Here is a 17,706-nt window from a genome sequence, read left to right as displayed (position 1 = left end):
CATTTTTTTTTTTCTGTGTAGTATTCTACAGAGTACATGTCCCATAATTTCTTTATCCAGTCTACTGTTGATAGGCATTTAGGTTGATTCCAGCTCTTAGCTATTGTGAATTGAGCTGCAATAAACATTAATGTGCACACCGCTTTTTTGTTTGCCAATTTCATTTCCTTTGGGTAAATTCCAAGGAGTGGGATAGCTGGGTTGAATGGTCAAGTTATATTCAGGTTCCTGAGGAATCTCCAGACTGACTTCCACAGTGGCTTGACCAGTTTGCATTCCCACCAACAGTGGGTTAGTGTCCCTTTTTCCTCACATCCTCACCAGCATCTGTTATTGGTAGATTTCTGTATGTAAGCCACTCTAACCCAGGTTAGGTGAAACCTCATTGTGGTTTTGTTTTGCGTTTCCCAGACTGCTAGTGATCCTGAACATTTTTTCATGTGTCTATTGGCCTTTTGGATTTCCTCTTTTGAAAATTGTCTATTGAGGTCCTTGGCCCATATCTTAAGTGGGTTGTTTGTTTTGTTTTTATGGAGTTTCTTGATCTCTTCGTAGATTCTGGTTATTAATCCTTTATCAATTGCATAGTTTGCAAGTATTTTTTCCCATTCTGTTGTTTACCTCTTCACTTTCCTGACGGTTTTTTTTTTTTTTTTTTTGCAGTACAGAAACTTATCAATTTGATGTAATCCCAATTGTTAAGTTTGGCTTTGACCTCCTGTCCTTCCGGAGTCTTTTCCAAGATGTCTTTGCTGGTACCTATATCTTGCAGGGTTTCTTCAATGTTCTCTAATAACTTGATGGTATGTGGTCATAAATTTAGGTCTTTAATCCATGTTGAGTGGATTTTTGTGTAAGGTGAAAGGTAGGGGTCTTGCTTCATGCTTCTGCACATGGAAATCCAGTTTTCCCAGCACCATTTGTTGAAGAGACTGTCCTTGCTCCAGGAATTGGTTTTAGATCCTTGATCAAATATAAGTTGGCTGTAGATGTTTGGGTTTATTTCTGGTATTTCAATTCTGTTCCATTGGTGTATCCATCTGTTTCTGTACCAGTACCATGCTGTTTTGATTACAACTGCCCTGTAGTATGTCCTGAAGTCTGGTATTGTGATGCCTCTGGCTTTGTTTCAGTTGTACAAGATTGCTTTAGCTATTTGAGGTCTCCTGAGTCTCCATATGAATTTCAGCATCATTTTTTCCAGATCTGAGAAGAATGTCTTTGGTATTTTGATTGGTATCCCATTGAATCTATAAATTGCTTTTGGGAGAATGTACATTTTGATGATATTGATTCTTCCAATCCATGATCATGGAAGATTTTTCTATTTTTTGATATCCTCTTCTATTTCTTTCTTTAAGATTTTGTAATTCTCATCGTAGAGATCTTTCGTGAAGTATTCCATATTTTTAAAAAATTTACATTCTTCTCAGCAGTGCATGAAACCTACTCTTGGACTGACCACATACTAGGCCATAAAGCAAGTCTCAGCAAATTCAAAAGAATTAGAATCATATGATGCTGCTTCTCAGACCACAGTGGAATGAGGTTGGAAATTAGCAACACATGGAGACTTAACAACATGCTCCTGAATGAACAAAGGGTCATACAAGAAATCAAAAGAGAAATCAAGAACTTTCTGGAAGTAAATGAGGATAACAGCACAACATATCAAAACTTATGGGATATAGCAAAAGCAGTGTTAAGAGGAAAGTATATAGCAATAGGTGCCTACATCAAGAAATTGGAAAGACACCAAAATAAATGAGCTTCCAGTGTATCTCAAGGATCTAGAAAAACTGCAGCAAACCATTCCCAAATCTAGTAGGAGAAGAGAAATAATTAAAATCAGAGAAGAAATCAACAGGATTGAATCCAAAAAAAATTATAAAAAATCAACCAAAAAAGAGCTGGTTTTTTGAAAAATTAAACAAAATTGACACCCCGTTGGCCCAACTAACTAAAAAAAAGAAAAGACTCAAATCAATAAAATCAGAGATGAAAAAGGAAATGTAACAACAGACACCACAGAAATAAAAAGAATCATCAGAAATTACTACAAGGACTTGTATGCCAGCAAACAGGGAAACCTATCAGAAATGGATAGATTCCTGGACACATGCAACCTACCTAAATTGAACCAGGAAGACATAGAAAACCTAAACAGATGCATAACTGAGACAGAAATTGAAACAGTAATAAAGGCCCTCCCAACAAAGAAAAGCCCAGGACCAGATGGATTCACTGCTGAATTCTACCAGACATTTAAAGAAGAACTGACTCCAATTCTTCTCAAACTATTCAGAGCAATCGAAAAAGAGGGAGTCCTCCCAAATTCTTTCTATGAAGCCAGCATCACCTTAATTCCTAAGCCGGAAAAAGATGCAGCATTGAAAGAGAATTACAGACCAATATCCCTGATGAACACAGATGAAAAAATCCTCAATAAAATTCTTGCCAATAGAATGCAAAAACACATCAGAAAGATCATCCACCCAGACCAAGTGGGATTTATCCCTGGTATGCAGGGATGGTTTAATGTGCGCAAAACAATCAATGTGATACAACACATTAACAGACTGCAGAAGAAAAACCATATGATTATCTCAATAGACGCAGGGAAAGCATTTGATAAAATACAACACCCGTTCATGATGAAAACTCTAAGCAAACTGGGTTTGGAAGGAACATTCCTCAATACAATCAAAGCAATCTATGAAAAACCCACAGCCAACATCCTATTGAATGGGGAAAAACTGGAAGCATTTCCACTGAGATCTGGTACCAGACAGGGATGCCCACTCTCACCACTGCTATTCAATATAGTTCTGGAAATTCTAGCCAGAGCTATTAGGCAAGAAAAAGAAATTAAAGGGATACAAATTGGGAAGGAAGAACTCAAACTATCCCTCTTTGCAGATGATATGATTCTTTACTTAGGGGATCCAAAGAACTCTACTAAGAGACTATTGGAACTCATAGAAGATTTTGGCAAAGTAGCAGGGTATAAAATCAATGCACAAAAATCAACAGCTTTTGTATATACAGACAATGCCATGGCTGAGGAAGAACTGCTAAGATCAATCCCATTCACAATAGCTACAAAAACAATCAAATACCTTGGAATAAACTTAACCAAGGACGTTAAAGATCTCTACGATGAAAATTACAAAACCTTAAAGCACGAAATACAAGAGGATACCAAGAAATGGAAAAATCTTCCATGCTCATGGATTGGAAGAATCAATATCATCAAAATGTACATTCTCCCAAAAGCAATTTATAGATTCAATGCAATACCAATCAAGATACCGAAGACCTTCTTCTCAGATCTGGAAAAAATGATGCTGAAATTCATATGGAGACTCAGGAGACCTCAAATAGCTAAAGCAATCTTGTACAACTGAAACAAAGCCAGAGGCATCACAATACCAGATTTCAGGACATACTACAGGGCAGTTGTAATCAAAACAGCATGGTACTGGTACAGAAACAGATGGATACACCAATGGAACAGAATTGAAACACCAGAAATCAATCCAAACATCTACAGCCAACTCATATTTGATCAAGGATCCAAAACCAATCCCTGGAGTAAGGACAGTCTATTCAATAAATGGTGCTGGGAAAATTGGATTTCCATGTGCAGAATCATGAAGCAAGACCCCTACCTTTCACCTTACACAAAAATCCACTCAACATGGATTAAAGACTTAAATCTACAACCAGACACCATCAAATTATTAGAGAGCATTGGAAAAACCCTGCAAGATATAGGTACTGGCAATGACTTCTTGGAAAACACCCCAGAAGCACAGGCAGTCAGAGCCAAAATCAACTATTGGGATTGCATCAAATTGAGAAGTTTCTGTACTGCAAAAGAAACAGTCAGGAGAGTGAAGAGACAACCGACAGAATGGGAAAAAATATTTGCAAACTATGCAACTGATAAAGGGTTAATAACCAGAATCTACGAAGAGATCAAGAAACTCCTCAATAAAATTCTTGCCAATAGAATGCAATAACACATCAGAAAGATCATCCACCCAGACCAAGTGGGATTTATCCCTGGTATGCAGGGATGGTTTAATGTGCGCAAAACAATCAAAGTGATACAACACATTAACAGACTGCAGAAGAAAAACCATATGATTATCTCAATAGACGCAGGGAAAGCATTTGATGAAATACAGCACCCTTTCATGATGAAAACCCTAAGAAAACTGGGTTTGGAAGGAACATTCCTCAATACAATCAAAGCAATTTATGAAAAACCCATGGCAAGCATCCTATTGAATGGGGAAAAGTTGGAAGCATTTCCACTGAGATCTGGTACCAGACAGGGATGCCCACTCTCACCACTGCTATTCAATATAGTTCTGGAAGATCTAGCCAGAGCTATCAGGCAAGAAAAGGAAATTAAAGGGATACAAATTTGAAGGAAGAACTCAAACTATCCCTCTTTGCAGATGATATGATTCTTTACTTAGGGGATCCAAAGAACTCTACTAAGAGACTATTGGAACTCATAGAAGAGTTTGGCAAAGTAGCAGGATATAAAATCAATGCAAAAAAATCAATGGCCTTTGTATACACAGGCAATGCCATGGCTGAGGAAGAACTTCTAAAATCAATCCCATTCACAATAGCTACAAAAACAATCAAATACTCTGGAATTTAGGGAATTTTAGATAAGGCTTCTTATCAGTAATATGTCTTCATGTATTATTTAAGAATCTTCTGTGCATGGGGCTGGAATTGTGGCATAGCATGTTAAGCCACCACCTGCAATGTTGGCATCTCATCTGGGCACATGCTCTTCTCCTGGTTGCTCCACTTCTGATCTGGTTCACAGCAGATGGAAGATCTCTCTTCCTCTCCCTCTCTTACTCTGTGTAACTCTGCCTCTCAAATAACTATATTTTAAAAAGTGTGTTATTTTGAACCAGGGCCTGATATGGAAGAAAATACTCAGGAATTTACATTATTATTTCAGAAATTGGTCTTCCAGGAGAAGACTGGAATCATTATTTCTGATTAATTCTGGAGATGTGACAAATAATGTTTAGAACATCTTAGCAAGAAAGGAAGAAATGACTCAAAGAATGATAGGGACTTTTAAATAAATATAGGTCATTTTTAAAGGATAATTTAAAGGACCAAATATGAGACAAGTTGAGGATCAAACAATAGTAATAGATCATAGTACACTGAATAAAGTATTAACTTATAAATATACACTGACAAAACAGTAGGTAAACAAAGGAGGATGACTTGCTTTACAGCACGATACAATAATGGAGTTACTCTTATTCTATTATATACCCTATTATATAGTTATTCTAGTATTATATATTCTATGTATTATTCATTATTTCATTCTACAAATAGAATAATGGAGTTAGAAAATCACAATAAGGCAATCATGATAGTAAAATTAATTCAAATGCTGGGAGGCAAAAGATTGCTAGTAAAATTGAGTCGAGATAGGATTCACATACCTGAAAATTTATCTTCACGATGTTTTTATTGATAATGAAGGGAAGAAAATAATGGGACTGATAGAATAAAAAGAATTCTACACTGGTGATATTATAGCAAAAAACATTTTTGAACGTGGAACAAATTCAGCTTGGGGGACAGTCAAAAAAAACATTTTCCCATAAATGCTTAAAGTGCCAAATTCTAATTATTCTACTTTTATTCTACTACAAAGAATCATATCTGATCCTGTATTTGGTGCTTTGGCTACAAGCCTCATTACTGGGATCATTGACAAGAAATTATCATCTCTGAATGAGGGGATGCTGGAGTTTTTTGTACCATTACAGCAATGGTTTGTGAGTTTCAAATAGTTTTATTCATTTTGGTTTTTTAATCAAAGAAGGTATTTGAAAAGGGTAGAGAATACCATGCTACAACCAAAGACAGCAATAACACATATCCAAATAGAAGTGTATATATACTGGATTATTTTATACATAGAACACTGATAATGAAATCTAAGTCACTAATATGCAATATAATTGCACAGAAACTATAAACTCATAATAAAGGCTGTAGTTGTAAATAGGAAAACATGAGTACTAATAGCCATTCACCTGCATTTTTACTACTTCAGCAATACCATTGTGATATCAGTGAACTAATTATCCATTTTAATTTATTAACAAACAAATATTAGATGATGAATTGTCAGAGAAATCAAAAAATTCTATTGTCTAAGCCATACCTGTAGAGAGCCAACTGTGGCACCATTCATGTGAGTCCAGAACACCAAGGTACATGTTGGTCCCGTGAGTGAAATAACAGGAGTGAGGATGTCAGCCACATCACCAAATTTCCCATTTGAGCTGTCAGCAAATAGGTACCATCCTCTGGTGCTATTTCTGGGGAAAGTGTTTATTGAATTAAAAAATAAACAGTTTATGACTGATCAAATCTTATGGCTCTATGAATTTTCCTGAAAGTGTATCTTAAGGCATAATTATGTCCCATAACCTTCATTAGCAATAACTCAATTTTAATTCAGTCCTTATATCAACTGGTACTATATGTATAAATAATGGTCACAGCTATACTAACCAAATCTATAATAACTTTTTTATACAATGATATTTCAAGTACTCTGGTCAGCTCTGAGAGACTATTTTAATGTGCGTAAAATGAGGCTACAGACCACTGGATTTTATAGGCATATGATGAAAAACAAAACCAACTCTGAATTCAACTGAGAAGCATGAAATGCTAATCAAATTTATTCCCCTGTATTAATTTATTTCAGCTCCACTTCAACACAGCTTAACAAATTTGTAGGTAACTTTGAAATGTGTGTACAAATTGAGATGGAAAAGTAATGATAGAAATATACAACAGTGTACTCTTGCATAAGTGGAAACTCTATGCTTTAATTTGGCAACTCTGAGATTATAAAACACTGAAGTCATGCCATGCCATACACAGGTTTTTGAAGTAGTCAATAAAGAACTGACAATTTGAGCACTCTTATTAATTGGTTGCACCTTTCTAACTTACCTGGTCCATTTTATGGAAGTACTAAATAAATTTTAGTTATATTTTATACCAAGTCATTAGATCTTGCTAATGAAAAGATCTTCACTGCATTGCATACTACCAAGGATATGAGTTAATATACTTCTTAAGAGGCAAGATTATTATACGAATATGTCCAAATTATGACTCAATAAACAAACCCTTCCAATTTTGTTTCTTTATGCTTAATATCTAGTATTCCAAGGATGCAAAAAACAAAACTTACATATTCAGGAGTATAGAATTAGAAGTTACAACAATCAGAAAGAAAGAATATGTACATTTCTGTATTTCTATAAATTGTTTAATCTGTGACTCAGCATTGGTCATGATTATAATTTTTTATTTTATCAAAATTATATCCATATATTTAAATGGCTTCAATGAATTTTGGTTTTAGTTCTCAACTATAGATTGGAAGGGTCTACCCCTCCCAATTTTAATGCTACTCACCCCTTTAAGTCAAACTTTTGTCACTTCTTGCATAGTCAGTCTCCTAACTGAAATTCCCACTTCTGTTTACTATGTATTCTTCACACATCACTTAGAGAAACAGTATTCTAAGCTAGGAGCTTCATCCAGGTCTCCCAAGAGGGTGCAGGAGCCCAGGCACTTGGGCCATCCTCTGTTTCAAAAGTGGAGCAGCTGAAATTCGAACTGGCTCCCATAGGAATGCCAGCACTGCAGGCAGTGGCTTTACCTGCTACACCACAGCACCAGCCCCAGGATACAATAATATTCAATGTTCCACATAGATCTCTATCGAACTTCAACTCTGCCTCCCACTGGGAATGGAACTTTTGAAAGTTTTGCCTAATCAGCTCTCTTGAGCTAGGACAATATGACCCCATCACAACCCCACATATGTGAATTATAGCACTGATTTTTTTAAGATTTATTTTTAAGAGTTACAGAGAAAGAAGGAGAGGCAGAGAGAGAAGGAGGTCCCATTTGCTGGTTTACTCCCCAATTGGCCACAATGGCCTTAGCTGTGCTGACCCGGAGGAGTCAGGAGCCAGGAGCCAGGAGCCTCTTCCGGGTCTCCCACGTGGGTGCAGGGGCCCAAGGACTTGGGCCATCTTACACTGCTTTCCCAGGCCATGGCAGAGAGCAGGATGGGAAGTGGAGCAGCCAGGACTCTAACCAACGCACATATGGGATGCCGGCACTGGAGGCAGTGGCTTTACCTGCTGCACCACAGCACCAGCACCAGCACTCAATGTTTTAAAGGTATCACTTCTTAAATTGATTTGAAAGCATAATTAAATCCCAATACACTTACAGCAGATTTTTTTCAGAAATTAGTAAATTAATCCTAAATTTTATGTTGATGTACAAGGAGTCAGGAATAGTCAATTAAATTAGAGGACTTAATCAGGTATCAAAACTCCCGTTAAAGGTATAGCAACAAAATGCTATGGTCCAAAATCATATGGGATAATCCTAAAGACCATGTTGATGGTATTAAGAAGTAGGGCATATCTTAATGGGGTTAGCACTCCTTAAAAAGAGACCCCAGAGAGCTAGCTAGCCCCTTATACAACGTGAGGATCCACTAAGACCCAGGAAACCAGCCCTCATCAGACACTGTATATGCCAGCACCTTAAACTTGGACTTCCCAGCAACCACAACAGTCATAAATCACTGTGTGTTATGAGCCATGCAGATTATGGTATTTGTTACAAGTACTTGAGAGGGCTCAGACGTCAATACAAAGCAGTACTAGAAAAAGAACCAATAGCCTAGAAAACTGTAGGAAACACTCCTGAAACAGATACCCATTTGGACATAATAGTTTGTCCTTCCACTCATTGCTCTGAAACATCAATATTTTCAGTAAATGAACCAAATAAATTAGGTAGTCACAGTGATAAAGTTACCCTTCACCCATATTTTATATCTAAAAATAAGACCAAGTGGATTTTACCTAGAGTATAGATGGTAAAACAATAAAGCTTATGTAATAGAACATTATCTTCATGATGTGGGGTTAGAACATTTATTCAGTAGTACAGAATAATCCCTCACCAGGGTTGTATTTAAATTAAGTATTTTTTATCATTGATACCAATAAGATGATCAAAAGACCAATCAGTCAATGGGAGAACACATTGAATCAATTTTAATGAACTGAACATTTATAAATTGCCTACTATATGTCATGCATTATGCCACAGTCAACAGTATATATGTTTATGTGGCTATATGTACACATTATGCAACTAAATACATATTTGAATCAGATAAAATGTCCAAAAATGTTATTCATCTATGTTTGGCAGACATGCCTGTTTGCTTCCTACACAGGAAGGCCGTCAGGTAATACTTGTTAATAAAATATACACATTTAAAATCTATAAAGCACATGTTATCTAGGACTCCCTGAAGATACCAAAGTACATGAAAGCTCTAATCCTTCATCATCCATATACTTTAAATCTCTAGGTTACCAATTCCTAATATTTAATGACTATACAGATTATCTGGTAGAAAATGAGAAATAAGGCTACATATTTAGTAAAGACTATTTTATTTGAAATAATTTGAGTTATGGCTGGTTGAAACTGCTGTTATGGAACCCTTGGATACAGAGGGTCACTGCTATATGCAATGGCAAGAAAAAAAAAAAACAGTACCAACAAAGGTGAAACAAAACACTACCATAGGAAATGACAGAATATAGCTATCAAGCCTAAAGGTCACAAATGGGGCAATCATAAATTATCTTTTCAGTGATTCTTCAAACAGAAGTTTTTTATTAATTTTCATGAAAGTACATGAGTGCAAAGAAAAATATCACATTTCCCCCAATCCAATATTAGAAAATTCATTTTGAAGGACAAATCTAAAGTGAATTATGAAGATCATTGTCTAAAATTGTATATCTTTGAAATATCCACTTCATCTAATAAGGAAAAGAAAAAGCAAAATATGTCAGGAGATCAATTTGAAAAATGCAAGCAACCATACTCCATTTGTGCTGTTTATCAAACTGTGAACACAGTACCAATGTAGCAGACGACTTTGTCACCAGTCTTACAGACATTAATTGGAGCTCATGATGAATGTATGATTACTAACAGGAAAATGAAGAATTGCATCAATTCTTGCCTGTATCTGAATGAGATTACTCAAGCATGTACTTGCAAAGGAAATCAACCCCTGTCTGAGGATGCATACATTTGTAATGACTATAGTTAATAGTGCTGTAACCCATAAAATTCCAGCACCTCTCTATCAACCTTCAAATTACCTTTACTCATACAGAGAAGAAGCATGTTTTTTTAATAGAAACATGTATTTTTCTAATAAAACATATAAACCACAAAGTAGCAAAGGTTTGAAAAAAAGTTGTGTTACACTTTTCAGGTATTGCAAAATTCAAGTCCTAGGCAATGAAGAAGTCCATTACAAAGATCTGATTTGAATTTCATGATTTAATAAAAAAGCTGTGTAGGTCTGCATAGAATAATCAGTTTAGGTCCTTCAATTACACCAATTAAATCATTAAGATAGTTTTAGTTGAGAATCACCTGAATCCTCACCATGATTAAATTAGGGGTCAGGGTGAAACTTACAAGGACAAATCACATTGTTTTTGAGCAAGTTCCAACAACCATTGGGTCTGAATATATACATTATGATAGATAGGGTCTCCAGGGTCATTGTCTGGAATGAGATTTATGCTCAGATTCATGCTAAGACTGTAAGCTCTGTCAACACACCCAATGGCATATGATCTACCCAGAGTTGTCATAAAGTTAATTTGGTCCACCAGCATCAAGAAATAGCAAAGATTGGGTATGGTCTGAATGTTCATGCCTCACAGCATTTATACATTAAAACTATAGTCCTGGGGCCAGCACTGTGGCATAGCAGATCAGGCCTCCACCTGTGGTGCCGACATTACATATGGGTGCTGGTTTATGTCCCAGCTGCTCCTCTTCAGATCTCGCTCTCTATAAATGGCCTGGGAAAGCAGTAGAAGATGGCCCAAGTGCTTGGGCCTCTGTACCCAAGTGGGAGACCCAGAAGAGGCTACTGGCTTTGGCTCAGCTCAGCTCTGGCCATTGCAGCCATCTGGGGAGTGAACCAGTGGATAGAAGACCTTTCTCTGTCTCCCTCTCACTCTGTCTGTAATTCTACCTCTGAATAAATAAGAAAAAAATTTAAAAAAGAAATAACCGGGGTCCCTAAGGTGGTAATATTAAGAGACGGGACTTTGAGAAGCAGTTAGTTCATGAGTGCAGGACTGTCATGACTGCATCAGTGCTCTTTGAAAAAGACTCCAAAGAAATAGATGAGTTCTTCTACCATATGACAACAATGCTATGAGGCACTACCTATAACACAAATGCAGTCAACAGAGTGAATTTACCCGTGTCTTGATATTGGACTTGAAACCTCTAGAACCCAAAGAAACAAATGTTTAGTATTATAAGCTTATTTCATTTATAGTATGTTGTCCCAGTAGTCCAAATGGACTGTTTCAATAGTAGTAGTCTCCTAGTACTTTCCAAGCATGATGTTAATGTCTTAGTGTACAATCCTTAGCTTTGTAGAACTCCTCCTGACCCTAAGTACCAATTAGAACTCTGCAAGTGAAATCTGCTGAATTACCACCAAGTACACCAGTAAATACAGTCTACATGTCTTCCTTCCATCCTCTATCTCTTACTTGCTCCCATATATTCACTGCAGGTCCAAGACTTACAGTTCCCTCTTTCCCACTGATTCCACAACATGCTTCCCTCTTAACATCTAATTAATAAGCTTCTATTTATTGCATTAACAATTGTATTAACAATATTCCAGCAAAAGGGATGCTAGTCACAGGTTGAATACTTAGGTATGGAGCCATCCTACAGGATAAAGAAGTCTAATGAAACAAATATCCAGGACCAAATCCCATGGGCAGCCCCATCAGAGTAGGGCTATATTTTATAGTGACTGTCCAAAAAGACTCCAAGGTCAAATTAGAATAAAATTCAGTAGCAGTTAACAGATCCAGAAGCAAATACACCTCACATGTTCCAACCCAAGTCGAACAGAACTCAGAATAATTCATTAATATATAAAGTACCCAATACAAAAGGTAGAGATTCACCATCAGATAATTTGTACTGGGATGGAAACTCTAAGAATCAAATGGAAATGTGGAAAGGCAGAGCAAAAGGGGGGGGGGTGATGAATACTTCCAGCAATTTCACTAATGTACCTAACAGTCAAAGCATGCCTATGTGAACTGGAAGATAGGTCAACATAATTTGTAGAATATCTGTTTACCTTTTAGTAAAACAAAGAATAAAATGAATAAACAGAACAGAGTGTCCAAGAACTATGGGAAAATATCAAGTAACCTGTAAGTGAAGAATTTTAGAAAAGGAAAGGAAATATTTTAAAAGGTAATGGGGGAAGGGAGTTAGGGTTGTGGTTTAGCAAGTAAAAGCTAAAGTAAAAGCCTGCAAGGCTAGCATGCCATAAAGGGGCTTGTTCATACCCCAGCTGCTCCACTTCCATTCTAGATCCCTGTTAATGGCCTGGAGAAAGCAGCAGAAGATGATGCAAGTGTTTGAGCTCCACTACCCATGCAGGAGACCTGGACGAAGCTCCTGGTTTTGGCCTGGCCCAGCAATGGTCATTGCGGCCATCTGGGGAGAAAATCAGCAGATGGAAAACCTCTCTGTCTGTAACCCTGACTTTATAAATAAATACATTTTTTTAAACAGAGAGAGAGAAATAGAGAAGTGGCCCAGAATTGTCCCAAACTTAACATAGAAGGCACAGATTCAAGAACCTCAGAGAGGCCGGCGCCGCGGCTCAATAGGCTCATCCTCCGCCTGCGGCACCGGCACACCAGGTTCTAGTCCCAGTCGGGTTGCCGGATTCTGTCCCGGTTGCCCCTCTTCCAGGCCAGCTCTCTGCTGTGGTTCGGGAGGGCAGTGGAGAATGGCCCAAGTGCTTGGGCCCTGCACCCGCATGGGAGACCAGGAGAAGCACCTGGCTCCTGGTTTCTTTTCAGCACGGCGCACTGGCCGCACCACGCCAGCCGTAGCAGCCATTTGTGGGGTGAACCAATGGAAGGCAGACCTTTCTCTCTGTCTCTCTCTCTCTCACTGTCTAACTCTGCCTGTCAAAAAAAAAAAAAAAGAATAGATTAAAAGCTCCAATGATATATCTTCTTTATATTTATTCTAATTATTGTATAGTTGTTTATTTAAATTAAATACAAAAAAGCACATCATCTTTTATTCTTAAATGCATACTTTGTCTTAATGTTACAGTGGTTACTGGTGAGACAAAAGAAGGCATCTGTAATTAGCTTTTAGGGGATTATAAATTCTTGTCTATAGAGGAAAAATTGCATAAAGAAATTAAGTCAGTAACTCTCTAAGAGGTAGGAAAATGTGCTGACAGTGCCATAGTAGGTAATTTACATTCTGCAGGCCATCACATTTTTGTCACAACTACTGTACTATGCTTTTATAGTACAAAACTAACCGTAGACATTAAATAAATAAGTGGACATGTAAGTGTTGTGTTTCAAAAAAATTTTACTTCCTAAAATTGCAGTGGGATAGATTTGGGCCTGCAGGCCAGCTTGCTGGTTGCAGCTCTATTATACCAACAATCGCTGTGATAATCATAATATGATCATGTAATATAGATTTAAAAGAGGATTTAATATTCCTCATGTTTCATAGAATAGTCTGAAACTTACAGAATAAAGAAACCATTCTTAGAAAAATGGGAACCACTAACTCACTGTTGGTGGGAATGCAAACTGGTTAAGCCACTATGGAAGTCAGTCTGGAGATTCCTCAGAAACCTGAAGATAACCCTACCATTCAACCCAGCCATCCCACTCCTAGGAATTTACCCAAAGGAAATTAAACTGGCAAACAAAAAAGCAGTCTGCACATTAATGTTTATTGCAGCTCAATTCACAATAGCTAAGACCTGGAACCAACCCAAATGCCCATCAACAGTAGACTGGATAAAGAAATTATGGGACACGTACTCTATAGAATACTATACAGCAGTCAAAAACAATGAAACCCAGTCATTTGCAACAAGATGGAGGAATTTGGAAAACATCATGCTGAGTGAATTAAGCCAGTCCCAAAGGGACAAATATCATATGTTCTCCCTGATCGGTGACAACTAACTGAGCACCAAAGGGGAAACTTGTTGAAGTGAAATTGACACTATGAGAAACAGTGACTTGATCAGCTCTTGTCCTGACGGTTGATGTACAATGTAATACTTTATCCATTTTAGTATTTTTTTTGTTCTAGTACCATTGGTTGAACTCTGTAATTAACACACAATTATTCTTAGGTGTGTAAATTTTAACTGAAAAGTGATCCCTGTTAGGAATTTGGAAAACATTATGCTGAGTGAAATAAGCCAATCCCAAAGGGACAAATACCACTTGTTCTCCTTCATAGGTGACAACTAACTGAGCACCAAAAAGGAAACCTGTTAAAGTGAAATGAACACTATGAGAAACGGTGACTTGATCAGCCCTCACCCTGACTGTTGATGAGCAACTTGATATGTTATCCCTCTTAGTATTTTTTTTTGTTTGTTCTACTTAATACTTTTGGTTGAATACTGTAATCAATACACAATTCTTCTTAAGTGCTGAAACTTAACTGAAAAGTGATCCCTGCTAAATATAAGAGTGGGAATAAGAGAGGGAAGAGAAGTGCAATTCGGGACATGCTCAAGCTGACTTACCTCAAACGGTAGAGTTAGAAACATACCAGGGGATTCGAATTCAATCCCATCGAGGTGGCATGTACCAATGCCATCTCACTAGTCCCAGTGATCAATTTCTGTTCACAATTGATCGTAATGAAAGGACTAAGAACCAAAGGGATCACATAAACAAGAATAGTGTCTGCAAATACTAGCTGATAGAATAAAAAAGGGAGAGAATGATCCAACATGGGAAGTGAGATACACAGCAGACCCATAGAATGGCAGATGTCCTAACAGCACTCTGGCCTCATAACAGCCCTTAAGGCATGCAGATCCGGCTGAAAAGCCCATGAGAGTATTTCAGGCATGGAAAGCCAAGACACTCTGGGGGGGAAAAAAAAAAAAAAAAAAAAAAAAAAACCTATATGAAAGATCTCTACGAGTGAGATCCCAGTGGAAAGAACGGGCCATCAAAGAAGGAGGTACCTTTCTCTGAAGGGAGGAGAGAACTTCCACTTTGACCATGGCCTTGTCAAAAAATTATCAGAGTCAGTGAACTCAGGGGGCTTCCATAGCCTTGGCAGCTCATGACAAGAGCCTAGGGTGATTACTGAGGCCATAAACAAGAGTGTCAATTTGTTAAGTCAACAACAGGGGTCACTGTGCACTTACTCCTCATGTAGGATCTTTGTCCTTAGTGTGCTGTACATTGAGATTTAATGCTATAACTAGTACTCAAACAGTATTTTTCACTTTATGTTTCTGTGTGGGAGCAAACTGTTGAAATCTTTACTTAATGTATGCTAAACCGATCTTCTGTATATAAAGAGAATGGAAAATGAATCTTGATGTGAATGGAAGGGGAGAGGGAGTGGATAAGGGGAGGGTTGCGGGTTGGAGGGACGTTATGGGGGGGAAGCCATTGTAATCCATATTCTGTACTTTGGAAATTTATATTCACTAAATAAAAGTTAAAAAAAAATAAAGAGATATTTATTTACTATCGGTATTCATCACTTTTTATTATTAAACCTAATGCCATTGTTAAAAAAAAAAAAAAAAAAAGAAAAGAAAAATGGGAACCACAAACCCAAAAACTTGGCCAAGGGCCAAAATGCACAAAAAGGTTAACTGAACACTGTGGAGTTATTTGCAGCTACATGCTACATAGTAAAGCTTATACTTTGAATCTGGCAACTCCTTATTAGAACAGTAACAAGCCGGCACCGCGAACTCCTTATTAGAACAGTAACAAGCCGGCACTGCGGCTCAATAGGCTAATCCTCCACCTACGGCGCTGGCACACCAGGTTCTAGTCCCGGTCGGGGCACTGGATTCTGTCCCGGTTGCCCCTCTTCCTGGCCAGCTCTCTCCTGTGGCCCCGGAGTGCAGTGGAGGATGGCCCAAGTCCTTGTGCCCTGCACCCGCATGGGAGACCAGGAGAAACACCTGGCTCCTGGCTTCGGATGAGCATGGTGTGCCAGCCGCAGTGGCCATTGGAGGGTGAACCAACAGTAAAGGAAGACCTGTCTCCCTGTCTCTCTCTCTCACTGTCCACTCTGCCTGTCAAAAAAAAAAGAACAGTAACATACTTGGATGAACACAACACCACCCATTACTGTAACCTATTATCAACAGTATTCATTTTTTAATCAAAAGCTACTAGACATGCAGAAAACTTACCAAGAGACCAGGGTGGGCTAAAATATCAGCAGCCTACAGGAATTCATTACAATCGGCCATTATGTTAAGCAAATCATATAAAGATTTACAACACCTTATACAAAGAAATTTTTGCAAAAAATTGGATACAACTGAAGACCACTATGCTTAGTGAAATAAGCCAGACCCAAAAAAAACAGGTGTTTTACTTGTAGCTAATATATAGTGTGCAAAAAATGCAATATATGACTGAAATTGACACCTTGAGATTTGATTATTGTGTGATAGCCCTTGTCTATACTCCTGTGGAACAGAGGTCTTTCTATGTTCCACTTCTGGTATTCATTTAGTGGAGGATTAAGCCTGTGACTATAAGGTAAATTTAAAGTATGTTAGTGCAAAAATTAAAAGGAAAACATTTTTAAAAGAGGGAGGGATGGAAGGTGGAAAGTATCATTATAGGTTTAAAATTGTATACATGAAATACATGAAATCTGTTCTCTATAAAAACAAAAATGCTAAGGGGCTGGATGTTGTGGAATAGTGGGTAAAGCCACTGCCTGCAGCACTGGTATCCCAAATGGGCACTGCATAGTGTCCTGGATGCTCCACCTCCAATGGTCTGGGAAAGCAGTGGAAGAGGGCCCAAGTGTTTAGAAGTTCTAAAGGAAGTTCTTCATGAAGAAAAGAAATGAACAAATCATAAAAGCTAGTAAATCAGTTCTAAATAAAGTGTAATTAATGAGTGTGTATTGTATATGTACATACTTAATATTAAGTTTGCATAGATTTTTTTAACTTAATATATATTTGTACATTTTTTCTTAATCCTGGTAAAATAACTAAGCACAAAAAGTGTAACATATAAAGTGCATTGGTGTAATATAAATAACAAAGCACTAATAACATAAATGGAAATAAACAATACTTTTCACCTTCTGAAAATCAATATTAACATTAGAACTAGATCTATTGTGATACAATTATCCTATTTATTATAATATTTATATCAAACGTGGAAAATTTCAAAGAAGTATTACTGAAATAAAAAAGGAAAAAAATAGAGGCGTAAATTGTGGTGCTGCAGGTTAAACCACCAGTTAAGATGCTAACATCCTATATCTGAACGCCTTGGATAGAGTCCCATTGAATCTGGGAGGCAGTCAATGACAGCCCAAGCACTTGGGTTCCTGCCACCCACACTACTGAGAATGATACATAATATAAATTATTTCTAGAGTAATTTTATGCAGTATTTCCAGGTTGCAGTTCACCATGGGAAA

General features: G+C 37.4%; 1 protein-coding gene across 1 annotated transcript in view; it reads right to left on the bottom strand.

Moving 5' to 3' along the window:
- The window catches only part of MALRD1 (MAM and LDL receptor class A domain containing 1), a 407,814-nt gene that overhangs the window by 259,603 nt on the left and 130,505 nt on the right, over positions 1–17,706 (bottom strand). The window contains exon 18 of the mRNA XM_008268638.5: positions 6,233–6,389. Within this exon, the coding sequence (XP_008266860.4) occupies positions 6,233–6,389 (157 nt within the window). The remainder of the gene's footprint in view (positions 1–6,232; positions 6,390–17,706) is intronic.

Source organism: Oryctolagus cuniculus, chromosome 13 (genome assembly GCF_051225735.1).
Source record: "Oryctolagus cuniculus isolate XC-2025 breed Fujian yellow rabbit chromosome 13, ASM5122573v1, whole genome shotgun sequence".
NCBI lineage: Eukaryota > Metazoa > Chordata > Mammalia > Lagomorpha > Leporidae > Oryctolagus > Oryctolagus cuniculus.
Note: the sequence above shows the minus strand (reverse complement) of the source record. Positions and strands in the feature narration are given on the sequence as shown.